The 15123-nt window shown below is 44.9% G+C and overlaps 2 protein-coding genes across 2 annotated transcripts in view; one reads left to right on the forward strand and one right to left on the reverse strand.

The window, feature by feature from the left end:
• Positions 1–7775, reverse strand: part of EIPR1 (EARP complex and GARP complex interacting protein 1) — a 248516-nt gene extending 240741 nt beyond the window's left edge. The window contains exon 1 of the mRNA XM_083178485.1: positions 7557–7775. Coding sequence (XP_083034611.1) covers positions 7557–7598 — 42 coding nt within the window. The 5' untranslated portion in view covers positions 7599–7775. The remainder of the gene's footprint in view (positions 1–7556) is intronic.
• TRAPPC12 (trafficking protein particle complex subunit 12) overlaps positions 7775–15123 on the forward strand; it is a 78471-nt gene continuing 71122 nt past the window's right edge. Inside the window, 2 exon segments of the mRNA XM_083178488.1 lie at positions 7775–7937; positions 10378–11594. Of these exon segments, the coding sequence (XP_083034614.1) occupies positions 10383–11594 (1212 nt within the window). The 5' untranslated portion in view covers positions 7775–7937; positions 10378–10382.

Here is a 15123-nt window from a genome sequence, read left to right on the forward strand (position 1 = left end):
CTCTCCCAGAAACTCAAGCCATGTCCGAGTACATTAAAGAAAATTTGAATAAAGGATTCATCCGTCCATCTTCATCTCCTGCGGGCGCGGGTTTCTTCTTTGTTAAAAAAAAGGATGGGAGTCTTCGCCCTTGTATAGACTACCGTGGGTTAAATGAGATTACAGTCAAAAATCGATACCCTCTTCCATTGATTCCAGAATTTTTTGACAGAGTTGAAGGTGCTACTGTATTTACAAAGTTAGACCTGCGTGGGGCCTATAATTTAATCCGCATTCGAGAAAGGATGAATGGAAAATGGAAAACGGCATTCAACACCAGGGATGGGCATTACGAATACCTTGTGATGCCCTTCGGCTTATGTAATGCTCCAGCGGTTTTTCAGGAGTTCGTAAACAAAATCTTCAGAGACTTGCTATACGATTGTCTGGTGGTTTATTTGGATGACATCCTTATCTTTTCCAGAGACTTACGAACTCATCGCCAACAGGTCTGTGAAGTGCTGAGTCGCTTGCGAAAAAAAAATCTCTTTTGCAAGCTGGACAAGTGTACATTTGAATCCTCTACTATGCCGTTCCTGTGATATATAATCTCTGGTCTTCAGCTTCAGATGGATCCTGCAAAAATTGATGCCATTCGAGATTGATCACTCCCTATTATTCTCAAGGGTATACAACGTTTTCTAGGGTTCTCTAATTTCTACAGGAAGTTTATCAAAGACTATTCAACTATCATAGCTCATATCACCAAATTAACCAGAAAAGGTGCGAATCCTTCAAAGTGGTCACCTGAAGCCTTGAAGGCTTTTTCGTTTCTCAAAGAAGCATTTACATCTGCCCCTATTCTTCGTCAACCGACCTTACTCGTCCTTTTCAAGTTGAAGTCGATTGGGGTAGGAGCAGTATTGACGCAAAATTTTGAAGATAATTAGGGGGAAATTTACTAAAGGAAATTTGTAAAAAATAGGTGTATTTGTATTTAGAAATACACTTATTTTTGAAATTTACTATCCCAAAAATATGGCAATTCGTATTCGTATTGATAGCACATCAATACGAATACGAATTGCCGTATTTTCGGGATAGTAAATGTCAAAAATAAGTGTATTTCTAAATACAAATACACCTATTTTTTTACAAATTTTCTTTAGTAAATTTCCCCCTAAGTGTCATCCATGTGCTTATTTTTCAAGTAGATTTTCAGCTGCGGAGTTGAATTATCCAATCGGGGAAAAGGAACTATTAGCCATAAAATTGGCTTTCTCAGAGTGGCGTTATCTTTTAGAGGGTGCTCAACATCCTATCTCCGTGATTACAGATCACAAAAATTTGTTATATCTGCAATCTGCACGCTGTCTCAATCCAAGACAAGCTAGGTGGGCGCTTTTTTTTTCTAGATTCTCTTTCAAGCTCTCTTACCGACCTGGTCCTCTCAATCATAGGGCGGATGCTCTTTCACGCTCCTGGCAAATGGATGATTCCGCTGAGCCGTCCAGGGAACAATTCATTCTGGATCCTACGGATGCAGCAACTCAAGTAACTCTAGTACCTCCGGTGGGGAAAACCTTTGTAGCTTCTAAGTTTAGGAGAAAAATTCTGTCCTGGGCATATTCATCCGCGTTCATGGGTCATGCTGGTACTCAGAAAACTCTTGAATTCATTCAAAGATCGTACTGGTGGCCTCGACTTAAGAAGGATGTATCCAAAATTTTTGCATCTTGTTCCCAGTGTGCACAGCATAAGACTCCTAGAACTTCGCCAGCTGGTCTCCTTCATCCATTGTCCATTCCTCAAAAACTCTGGACTTTATCACAGATTTACCGTTATCCAAGGGGTTCAACACGATTTGGGTCATTGTAGACAGATTCTCCAAAATGGTTCATTTCATACCTCTTTTCAGTTTGCCTTCTGCTCCGCAGTTATCAGAACTGTTCATCTCTCAGATCTTTCACCTTCATGGACTTCCACAAGAGATTGTTTCTGATCGCGGTCCTCAGTTCATAGCCAAATTCTGGAGGGCATTATGCTCAGCATTATAGATCAAAGTAAATTTATCATTTGCTTATCATCCTCAGACAGATGGTTAAACTGAGAGAGTAAACCAAGACTTAGACACCTTTCTTAGAATATTCATGTCTTCTTCCCAGAATGATTGGATACAGTATCTTCCGTTTGCCGAGTTTGCTCATAACAATCTTTTTCATTCCTCCACTAATACGACTCCATTCTTTATCAACTATGGTTTTCATCCACGTGTACCAGCTTTTCATTCTCTTCCAGTGCAGGAGATTCCAGCCGCAGAGTAAGCTCTCCGTCAGTTTTCTAAAATCTGGAAACAAACGCATGAAGCCTTAGCTAAAACATCTGGAAGATATAAGATTGCTGCTGACCGAAGGAGAAGGGCAGTTCCGAGACTTAAAGTAGGAGATCATGTTTGGGTATCTACCCGAAATCTTAGGTTCAAGATTCCTACAAAAAAGTTTGAACCCAGATTCATGGGCCCATATCCCACTGAGAGAGTGTTGAATCCAGTATCTTATAAAGTTAAATTGCCTTCTTATATGCGCATTCCTAATGCTTTTCATATTTCGTTGCTGAAGCCTTTGGTATTGAATCATTTTCAGTCTGTCTCTAAATCTCCTAGGATTCCAGTTTCACAAGATGAAGAATTCGAGATTTGTCAGATCATAGATTCTCGCAGACGTTCCAATCGTCTTCAATATCTGGTGAACTGGAGGAACTACGGTCCTGAGGAGAGATCTTGGGTATTTTCAGAGGATGTGCATGCTCCCAGACTGGTTCGTATGTTTCATACCAAGAATCCTACTAAGCCTGGAGGGTGATCAGAGCCCACCCTAAAAAGGGGGGGGGGTACTGTCAGCGCTCAGAGGCTTACAACAGTTAGAGGTCGCGCTGTCTGTTCTGCTGGCCGTGTGGTATGGTCAGGACGCTGGGGAACAGGGGCGCACAGGAGGCAGGTCCGGGCAGCGTGGTGCAGCAACAGAAGCTGCCATTGTAGCACAGTGTTGTGGAGGGGCAGACCTGCTGCGTGTCTGTGAGAGGAGGTGTGCCTAGTTCTTCGTGGTGTCTACGGTGTGGGGGCGTATATGTTGGCCACCCCCACACCGGAGTTCTACTTTGCTCAAGGTATATTGTAAACTGGTATGCCTGGTTGATGCGACCCAAGATTTGTTCACAGCAATGGAACAGCAGGGCTTGGAGATGATCTTATCTCAAGCGCTGGCTCAGGACCCTCCCCTGATGAGGTCACCAACTGGCAATAATTCGGGTAGGACTGCCAGCCTGAAAGGAGTCCCAAACCAAGTCGCATGACCCAGCAAAGCAGTCCAAAAGGAGTATTATTGTAATTGCTTAGAATTAAAACTACATTGTTCTGTCTCCAACTGTTTGTGTCTGGTTGGGGAACCCTTGCCTCTCTACCAGGACAAGGCCCAAGCTACGATATTCCAGCAACAAAAGATGCCATAAGGTAGATTAACAGAGGTAACTCCAGCTTGAGTTTGCACCACATGTATCCTCACCAGTGGCATCTTCAAAGGAGCTGCACAGTTCAAAATTTGGTACTCTTTACCTAGAAGGGCGCCCATCGTGGTGATCGCGGGCAGTACATTAACGGCCGCGACGCGATGCCCGCGATCACCGCGATTTCCCATAGGGTTCAATGTTAAATTTTGTGCTGACCGCGATTTTACATTCAATGCTTCAATGGCCGCGATTTGGCCATAGGAATCAATGTTAAATGGGCTACAGAGCCCAAATAGGCACAATTAACCCTTAAATGTCCCCCCAAATTGTTAATGCCACCCCACGATCCACGCCAACCCGAAGCGTGGCGAGCGCAGCGAGCCCGCGAGGGGCGGCGGTACGCGTCCTCTGACCTTTTCATGCCCTACTATCCACGTCGGCGTGGAGTTGAGAATAGAATAGTGTGGCGAGCGCAGCGAGCCACCGAGCCCGAAGCGTGGCGAGCGCAGCGAGCCCCGCGAGGGGACGCGGATACCTTCACAGTTATACGCGTCCCCTCGCGGGCTTCACAGGTGTCCGTGGCCACGCGGACACCTGTGAAGTCCGCGAAGGGACGCGTTTACCTGTGAAGGTATCCGCTGCGCTCGCCACGCTTCGGGCTCGGTGGCTCGCTGCGCTCGCCACACTATTCTATTCTCAACTCCACGCCGACGTGGATAGTAGGGCATGAAAAGGTCGGAGGACGCGTACCGCCGCCCCTCGCGGGCTCGCTGCGCTCGCCACGCTTCGGGTTGGCGTGGATCGTGGGGTGGCGTTAAAAATTTGGGGGGACATTTAAGGGTTAATTGTGCCTATTTGGGCTCTGTAGCCCATTTAACATTGATTCCTATGGTCAAATCGCGGGCATTGAGGCATTTTACATGAAAATCGCGGTCAATCAGCCTTTTTAACATTGTTCCCTATGGGAAAATCGCGGTCATCGCGGGCAGCAGATTTTTATGTACCCGCGATTTACCCGCGATTTTTTACCCCCGACGCCCGCGATTCCAATCGCTGGCGCCCTTCTAGGTAAAGAGTACCCAAAATTTAAATAGGGGAACCACATCAACTGCCATGCAAAACTGACTCACTGGCAGTTGGGGTGGCTCCCCTATTTGAAATTTTAACTGTGCTGCAGCTGCATCTCTGGAGTCAACATTGATTCTGAGCTTTAGGAGTATCACTACTATAAACTTAATTTACTGTATAAACAGCAATTGAACAATTACCGGCCTAGAATATAGGACAGATTCCCTATATTTATGATCAGTTTCTTATATAGCACATACATATTCCGCAGCCCTTTATAGAGAATATTTGAACATTCACATCAGTATCTGGCCCAGTGGAGCTTACAATCTATATTCCCTACCACATGTACATGCACACAGACATTATAGGGTTAATTTTGTTAGGAGCCAATTAACCTACCATTATATTTTTGGATTGTGGGAGGAAACCAGAGTACCCAGAGGAAACCCACGCAAGGATGGGAGAATATAAAAACTCTGCACAGTTAGGGCCATGGTGGGAATAGAACCCATGACCTCAGTGCTGTGAGAAAGTAATGCTAACCATTACACCATCCGTATCTGCAATTTCTCCCAATCGGAAGGAGATAAATGGACAACATTGGCGGATTTGGGGGGGGGGGCACTCGGGGACCGTGTCTCTAGCCCCCTGGGAACCGGAGATATCGCCTGGCAAAGCTGTAACCTTTTTTTCGCATAGGACAGTGGTCCCCAAACTTTTTTGAATCATGGCACACTAGAGCATCAAAATGTTTTCAAGGCACCCCTAGGCCAAATGTTTCTTATTGAGAAATTTAGGGAAAAAATTAAATTAAGTGCATTGTGGTTATATGTCACAGTTATCTCGTGAGGGACAGGATTTGCTCCTGTTTGTCCACATATATTATGATTGGCAGCCACCAGCACTAGTTTTGCCTGTTACATTGACCATTAATAATATGAATTCATCCTGGTCCACCAACCCAAGGCACCCCTGCAAATGTCCTGAGGCACCCCAGGGAGCCTAGGCACACAGTTTGGGAACCACTGGCATAGGATAATATGGGAACCGTTAATTCCGACCCCCCACCCAGTTCCGACGGCTGTCAGTTCCTCCCCTGGCATCACAGAAGCTTGTGTTTGATCTCATTCAATTCCAAATTGCTGGTCCATATTGGTCAATCGGTTCCAGAGAAATTGCGGATAAACCGATTTTTTTTATTTTTGAAATGTAATTTCATGGCTGTTCATGTCCTTTGAGGGCAGATTACTCTGGAACCAAACGTTCCAGTTTCACTGGACCAAAATCATTCAAAGCCCACTCAAAAGTCCTTCAATATGATACTCGTCTCATGTAAATGGGTCAGTTGGGTCCGAAGATATAACCGGTTAAATGAGATAACTGGTTAAAGGGGGGGAAGGGGTGGTTTTCTCTCCCCCTCACACCAGAAAATACAGGGACTAAGCTGGTGTAAAAGGGGCCAACCTGGGAATGCATTTTCTGGTGTGAAACGGGGTATTATTTAAAAAAGCCGGGACCTGAAAACAGCCAGGCTCTGCCACTGTCAGTGGCTATCACTTCTGCCTGGCGGCGGCTGTCCCCCATTTACCGCGAGCATGTATTCCCCCTTGGCAATGAGCATGTAATCCCACATGGCATCAAGCATGGAACCTCTGGCAATGAGCATGTAGATAAGCATAACATAAACATAATGGCATGTAACTTAATGTATAATGGACATTATGGTGTAAATGTTTAATGCGCGCCGTTGGCAGACAATGTCCCTGTTTATGAAGCGTATTGTGAATTTTGGCTCAATCCGTTTGGCATTATGTGAATTTTGGATCAATCCGTGTGGCATTATGTGTAAGGGGCAAGAATAATGGGGTCTAGTATTTTGTTACATAATGTGTAGAAGTTGTATATGGTGTGGTACACTACACTCAAGCAAACGCCCCCATGTTGAGTGGCCACATTCCCACTTCCTTCGACACGCGCACACAACTACATCCTTCACTTTTGTCGCCATGGTGGGCCTGCATACTTTAAATGCCAGGGTCTGTTTTTAATCCCATTCCCACCCTCTCTCTGCCGCTCTCTTAGCATGTACACTGGCACCACTAACACCGCCCCTCCCCCACACAAACCCTATTTTATCATGGTGCCCCCCCCCCCCCCTGTCGTTTTATCCTGGATCCACCCCTGATGGACAGGGCAATTACAGTTTGATAACAGTTAAACTCATGATATCAATGGACACAGTCGTGTCAGCAGAGTGCTCCTTTAAATGGAACAAGAAAAATTTGGTAACAGGGATAAATCACAATTGCCCATCTCTTGAGTGTAAAGTTTCTATTTTCTATAACAAGTCCCCTTGCACTTCCAACTGTCTGAATTGTAGCAGCTGGCATTAGGGACCTTATTCTGGTCCATTTGCTCCCCTGCGCATTCGCACAGGGCAGCGATGTTTCGTGACTGCGCATAAACTTTTATGTGCATCCACTTGGTGCGAGCGGTCGTGGCAAATTGCTTATTCCAGGGTTCAACAAACCCCGGGCACCAGGATGCCACGGCGACCAGATTCTGGGGGGGGGGGGGGGGTTGAGGACTGCTCTGCCTGGCGTGGAGGCTACCATTTACCCCTTGGCAACGAGTAGGTTAAGCCCTGGCAGAGCTGGTTCCCCTCCTGACAGAGCATGTAACCCCTTACAACAAGCAAGTTAACCCCTGGAAGAGCGGGCTCTCGTTACAGAGCATGTAGCCCCTTGGCAACGAGCAGGTTAACCCACTGGCAACAAGCATTTACCCGTTGGCAACAAGCAGGTTAACCCGATGGGAATGAGCATTTACCCCTGGCAGACCATGGTAACCCCATAGCAACAAGCATTTACCCCTGGCAGAGCATATTACACAGTATGTGTGTGTATATACATATTTATATTCCAGACAGAAACAATCTCAGTTTCTAGCACATCAGAAACCAATATAAGAAACTGACATGCACTAATGCAGGAGGGACGCACCTGGAATTCCAGCCCATAGATGACAGGAGCATCGTCCTCCATCTCTCTCCCACTGAGCAATTCAGGACAGGTGACACTCTTATTTCAGTTACGCGTTTGGCAATTTCTGGCTCCACGCGGCTCCCGTACCGAGGTTACTTCCTGCTTCATCCTACAACTGTCAGTGTCGATAAAGTTAAGTGAATCGCAGTTGCCTATTGGAGACCCGGACGCTACCCCCAATGCACATGCGCACAGATGTGATTAGGAAATGGATCGCGCGTGCGCGTTGTGGCTTGGCTTCTGCGCATGTGCAATGGGTGCCGGCAAGGGTTGATGCTGAGTGTCGTGTATGGGAAGATCAGGTGTGAGCGGCCTCGGGTGTCAGGTTCAGAGGCGGCGGTGAGTGCTAAGGGTGTGAATGTTGGGGTGGGTGTCCAGTGGCTATCGTGCTGGTGTATGTGTATCATGTGTGAAATGATAACCTGTACATATAGTTATGCATACAGGCACTGCTAAGGGGGACATACTGTTCAGTGCACTTATAAGCTCCTGGCATGGGGAAACAGTCTGCTTGTAGGTGGGCAGTGGCTCAGTGGTCATCTCTATGTGGGTATAAATCTAGGTACGCACTTGGTCGATAAGCAAATTTAATGATCTATCACTAGTGGGTGTGTTCTCTTGATATGTCAGTGCATGACAACGCATCCAGACATATGATGGCACATTTAATGGTCTATATACATCTGCGGACATATCTGTGCATCTGGCTGTGTGCCTGGGTGGTTTCGGTCCTTGATGACCTGACCAGGGTTATGCCTAAAAGGCTGCTGATTGGCTGGCTCTGGAGAACTCGAAGATGTCATCTACAAGAATTTTCCGTAAGCAGTTTCAACCTGGGTCCGGCAGCATAATGAAAGTGTTAAATATAGCTGAAGTCCCAGGTCTGACACGTGTTCAGTTACCTGAGTTGGACATCGGCCGGAGCTACCAGTGTGAAAGGTGTATACAGTAGGTGATCATATTGGTATTCACCCCACTGCTATATCCATATTATGTTTCCTGTGAAATAACCAACTTCACAAGTTACATAAATAGTTTATTGGGCAGGTATGGCGTGTTACATGATTGCGGTATAAGCACACCTTCTCTGGGAGGTCCCGCAGGTAGTTACTGCATAGCATACAGAATATTCATAATCTAAGGATCTAAAACAAATGTATGCCCCCCCCCCCCCCAAGTTGTGGCCCTGTCAAGTGTCATATCAAAGTTATCAATCTGACTGCACCCCAGGTACATTGCACTGGGATGATGACGCAGAATAAAAAATGACGCCAGGAGATTATTGCGCGACCTGGCGTGTCAGGAGGGGGCTGTTTGGCATGACTGAAGCAAAGATGTATTCGGACACATCTGTATCTATCCTTCCATTTTTCCTCTGTATCTTCTAAATGAAAAATATAAATGGTAGGAAACCCTAAATGTGCACACATGAAAATTGAAGCGGACAAGTTGTGTGTGTGATTGCCACAGTTTTTAAACAGGCCATAAACTGTGACTAGACCAACTTTCATCAAACCAGTTGGTTGGATGGAATCAAACTCTGCTACTGGATGGGGAGCAAATGTAATTTGCTTTCGAAACAGTCTGTCGCTCAGACAAGGTTCTGTAGTGCTTTTTGTTCCTTGGATGCCTCATTCACGAAAGTCAAGATAAAAATGCTAATAACATAATGTCTGCAGTTACACTAACTTCCTGTTCCCTCCATACTTCTCTCAAAAATGTTGTCAATACAGTGGTGAGCAGACCTGTCATTAGAATGTAAGATCTGTATAATTTAATGCTAAAATACTTTGCCAGCAATTCATTTTTCCTGGACATCTGTATGAATGGGTGCCCAACAGAGCAATTCAATTGTTTCTCCAATCAGACCCCTCTAGCTGTGGGGTAACACATTTCATCATGCAGCTTCGTCTGTTGTGTGGCCACTCTAATCGTTGCTTTAGATGGGTTTATCCACTTTATGCAGCTAAAATTCAGTGTTTTTAGTCTTGCCAATACTAATGGGCGCCCAAACGAAGAAACCATTGAATTGTCCTGTTGGGCACCTTTTCATATAGATGCCGAGTGGTGTGCAAAACAATTGAATCGCCACCTTTTATTTTCTTATCTCCAAGTTCACACAAGTAAACGTCTATAGACTTTGTGGACATTGTCATAAAACAGTCCATTTCGAATGCAATACTTAAAGATTCTTTGAAAGCCACATTTACAAGAAAATTTGTTTATCTCATAGAATGTGATGGGGGAGGGGGGTCGACTTGCTCACAACTAATTCACCGAAGCGAGAGTAATAATTTAGCCATTTACTTGCTGCTAATTCAAACTAAAGGGATACTTGTTTATTTTGTCAAGTTTCCTAGTCCGAAATAAAAGTAATGGGAGCGATTTCCCAAAGCCAAATCCGATTCGTGATCAAAAATGCTGGTTGGCGGGCATCCATGATTGTCAATATCCAGTATGTTAAAAATCCATTCATGGTTTTCCAACATGCTTGATTTCTCCGATCCAAGCAGCCAGAGAACAGGGAATTGCCTGACACGCTGCTGATTTAGGAGTCCTTAACATTAAACATAGTTAGTTACAAAACGTTAATTAACTGCATATAAAATAAGAAATTATGCTAACTAAATTGTAGAATTTGTATTTTTGCTAACATGTATTTTTAAAATTGTCAATAAGTTCATAAGGATTAAATAAAAAAATATGTAAAGAAAAATGTGGATTTTGCATAAATTCGAAAGTAATGTTTTTTTTTTTATTATTATTCATCTTTTTATAGGAACAATGGAGATCCCTGATGTCATCCCTAATAATGACATGATGTCTGCCAATACAACTACAATGGACTCTGCAGGGGTTGCTGAACTTCCTCAGAACAATTCCGCAGAGGAGCAGGAAGAGATTCTTTTTCACGAGGAAACAATTGACCTTGATGCCGACACCTTTGAATCTGAAGAAAATGTCACCCTTTCCGAGGACTCGGGTAACATGCTGGACAAACTGAACGAGCAGATGATGGAAAGTGTGATTATATCAGACTCTCCCAACATCAGCGAAGATGATGCTGGAGAACTCGGGTGCCTACAAGACATTGTGGATGAAATCGAAAGCAGTGATAATATAGGACTGGGGCACAAAACCGAAAAAGAGTGCGATCTAAGTGTTAGTGACAAGGACAGTCCTGAACTAGAGGTCAGTCCGGAAAACTCTAGTTCAGAAATGTTGACTGTGACCCATGAATCTGTCCAACATGAGAATCTGCCGCACTTGGAAACTGAAATGCTGACTATAGAGGCACAAATGACGGGCGGTGAACACCAAGAAGAGCTAGTTACCCAAGGTAGCAAATTGTCTCAAATAGATGAGACCATCCCAGTTTGTACAATCTTTAGCCAGACTAACCCACAACAGTCGTTCTTAATCCACGATGGCTTTGAATCTCAAATGGTCAAGTCCCCCAGTTTTGGTGCGGAGATTAGAAGCGCAGTAAAAACTCAAACACAAGTGGTCCAGCCGAGTCCGAGCTTAAGCAATTTTTTCGCTGATAGTGGAGTTGCTAGTACTTCGGCATCTGACTTTTTTGATTCCTTCACCACCTCTTCCATGTTTATTTCTGTCAGTAATCCAAATGCAGTTCCAACTGTCCCTGAAAGGAGTCCGGCGCCTCTGACACCGGATAGTGGCACCCCCCAGGATGCTGCTGCTGTAGGTTTCTTTGTGGGGAACAAGTCCCTTGACTCGAGTAATTCATCAACTTCTTTAGAAATACCTCAGTCTCCAAAGCCCTTCTCGCAGATTCATAGTGTGTTTGCTGGAAGCGATGACCCATTTGCCACGGCACTGAACATGAGTGAGATGGACAGGAGAAATGACGCTTGGCTGCCTTCCGAGGAGACCCGAAACATTCTCATTGCCGTGGCCACACAGCAGTATAACCCGGTCTTCATTGACAAGGAGAAGCTGACCATGCCAGGGTTGAAATTTGATAATATCCAGGTAAGAGACTTCACTTGCTGACTGACTACTTTGTGGCCTATCCCATGAAGTTAGAAATCCTAAACTAAAGTAAAATCAGTAATAGGGTGGGTAATATAGTAACATAACATAGTAACTAATGCTGAAAAAAGACATTAGTCCATCGAGTTCAACCTATCTAACTTGTAACTACTGATTTGAGTAAGTCCTACCTGTAGGATTCCCTTAGTGGCCAAAAATGTATCCAGTTTAAATTCATTAACAGTAGTTGCTGTAATCACCCCCACTGGCAATGAGTTCCAGAATTTTACTGCTCTAATGGTGAAGAATTTTCCTCGAGCCTCAGTACGTGCCTGTTAGTGAACAAATCATCTCCCAGTTCCATATGATTCCCAATCCTGTATTTGAACATACTAATCATATCACCTCTCAACCTCTGTTTCTCCAGTGAAAACATTTTCAGCCTGGTTAACCTATCTTTGTATTCTAGTGATTTGAGACCTTTTACTAGCTTAGTCGCCCTTCTCTGTACCTGTTCCAATTCATTTATGTCCTTTTTAAGGTGCGGTGCCCAGAACTGAACACTATTTCTAGTGTGGTCTCACCAATGCCTTGTAAAGAGGCATCCCTTGAATCCATACCCCTTTTAATGTATGCCAGTGTCCGATTTGCTTTTGCTTCTGCACTTGAGCAGTGTGCACTATTACCCAATTATCATCTATGATGACCACCAAGCCCTTCTCTACAGCAGCATTCCCTATAATAACTCCATTTAGCCTATAAGTAGCTTGTTCATTTTTGTTCCCATAATGAATTACTTTACATTTTTCAAGGTTAAACCGCGTTTTCCACCTTTCCGCCCACCTTTCCAGTTTATTTAAGTCACTTTGTAGTGTTTCCACTTCCTCTCATGAGTTAATTTCCTTACTCAATTTTGTGTCGTCCGTAAATATTGCAATTTTACTCACTACGTCACTTCCAATATCATCAATAAAAATATTAAACAAGGTGGGTCCCAATATTGAACCTTGTGGGACTCCACTTTGGACCTTACTCTAGCTGGAATGTATGCCATTTACCACCACTCTCTGTCTTCCATTGTGCAACCAGTTTTTAATCCAATTACAAATTTTATCTCCTAACCCTAAATTACCTAGTATCATTGATAACATTTTATGAGGCACAGTGTCAAAAGCTTTAGTGAAATCAAGCAGTATTACATCAACAGGTTTCCCAAAGTTCAGCCCCCTGCTGACTTCCTCATAGAAGCTAATTAAATAGTCTGACATGATCTATTTTTAACTAACCCATGCTGAGACTAAAGGCCCCCATACATTAGGCCGACTGGACCCTATTCTCCTGCGAGACGCCCGGCAGCTCCCCGGGAAGCTCACATACAATGTGGCACTTGATGTGCCATTTTTTACATGTGATAAATCGCATAAGATTTATCACATATAAAATAAACCAGGGAGCTGCCGGGCGGTGAGGAGCGGGGGGGGGGGGGCGGACACCGGTGGTGCCGGTGAGCAGCGGCGGTAGTGGGGGCTGGCAGCAGCATCTCTGGGTGCCGCGGGGGATGCCTGTGACAGTGGGGCGGGCGGCGGTGATAATTACCATGCTCTCACTGTGCAGCTTGCTGGCAGCAGCATCTCTGGGTGCAGCGGGGGATGCCGGTGACAGTGGGCGGGCAGCGGTGATAATCCTCATGCTGTCACTCAGCGGGCGGGCAGCGGCGGCTATTACATCTTTAAAATAGCATGTCAAATGACTATCCGCCTTCTGATTGGCTGAGAGTGCGGCATCCCCCGCTGCACGCAGAGACGTTGCTGCCAGCAAGCTGCACAGTGAGAGCACGGTGATTATCACCGCCACTGGGCACTCATTCCTCCCCCCCCCCCCCCCCCCCCCCCCTCCTCCCAGCCCACTGCAGGAGGTCGGACGTGATCGCACCTGCTGAACGTCCGACCTCCTGATCCGGTCCGATGCGCACGGAACCGCGCATCGGATCGGATCAAATGTCATACACATGCGATTTTGGGACGATTTCACGCGATTTATCGGCCCAAGTGCCGAAATCGCATGGAATCGGCCCAAAATCGCATAGTGTATGGGGGCCTTTACTTATCACTTTCGCCTGTTCTAAGAAATTTTGGATACTATGGGCAGTATTCAATGAGAAAAATTTGCCATGTTTTATGGCGAGTTTGTGCTTTTCTCGCGTTGGATGGAGACTTTTGCTCTCAAAAATGAGCAACCCTATTCAATGTGCACTTCTCGCCGTCTTTCTCAGTGATTTTCGCCATGTCTCTCCGTGTAGCAATTCTCCATCTTTTCATGAAGAAGTGGAATGTGAACTTTTTAAATAAAAGTTTTTTGTTTTAATTTTGGTGTAAAAAAATCAGGAATTTTATTCTGAGAAGGGGCATGCTATTTTTATTCATGTGCTTATAGCACATATATATATTTTTTTAAATTAAAATATATATTCATCTTTTTTTTTTACACAGAGCAGCCCCAGGGGGCCGGGAGCCGAGCCGCTCATTAGATATTCATATATTCACTGCACCCGATCATTACATATGCATGATCGGGAGCAGTGAATATACCCGGTCCCCTGCTGGCTCTGGGGGGGGGGGGGGGGGGGCAGCTTGTGCTGCCTGGGTCCCGGGGAGCCCCCCCCCCCCCCCCCACATACGTTCTGAGGCAGGGAGACTTCAATCTCCCTGCCTGACACCGTCCCACGGCACCCTGCCGCGGACGCTCGTCCGCTGCAGGTGTTATGATTCGCCGCGAGGGGCTACTCGCCCCTCCGACATTGAATACGGAGAGAGTGAGTGGCAGCCAGCCCTCCGGTACACAGCGAGTGTGCAGCGAATCCTAAACAGAATTCGCTGCACACGGCGATATTTCTCATTGAATACTGCCCTATCTCTTATTATTCCTTCTTTTCCCCACAATGGATGTAAGGCTGACCGTTCTATAATTGTCAGGGTTAGTTTTGCTACCTTTCTTCCATATTGGTACTACGTTAGCTATGCGCCAGTCTGTTGGTACCGTCCCTGAGTTTATTGATTTTTCAAATATCAGATATAATGGTAGTGCTATGACAGAACTTTTAGTATCCAAGAGTGTATTTTGTCCGGACCAGGAGATACTATTTAGGTTCTGTAATCTATTTTTGACTATTTCCTCACTCAAACATGTAGGAATCAAGAGCTGAGCATTTAATCTGTGTGAGATCTTCTGAAGATTCTTCCCTTGTAAATATTGAAGCAAAAAATTATTTGAATAATTCCAGTTTATATACTTTAAGGACTCCTCAAACTTACCAAAAATTAGCTTTTCTAAAATTTTAAGGACCTAGTTTCTCCAATATAATTATCTTTGTTAAAATCTAAATAAAATGTGATCATATTGTGATCACTGTTCCCCAATGTCTCCCTTATGGTTATGTTAGTAACAATGTCCCCATTGTTGCTTATCAAGAGATCCAGTAGAGACCCAGGGCGACATGTAATAGGGGTCGATTTTTTTTTTTTTTTTTTTT

Source organism: Crinia signifera, chromosome 3, assembly GCF_055691185.1.
Source record: "Crinia signifera chromosome 3, ASM5569118v1, whole genome shotgun sequence".
Taxonomy (NCBI): Eukaryota; Metazoa; Chordata; class Amphibia; order Anura; family Myobatrachidae; genus Crinia; species Crinia signifera.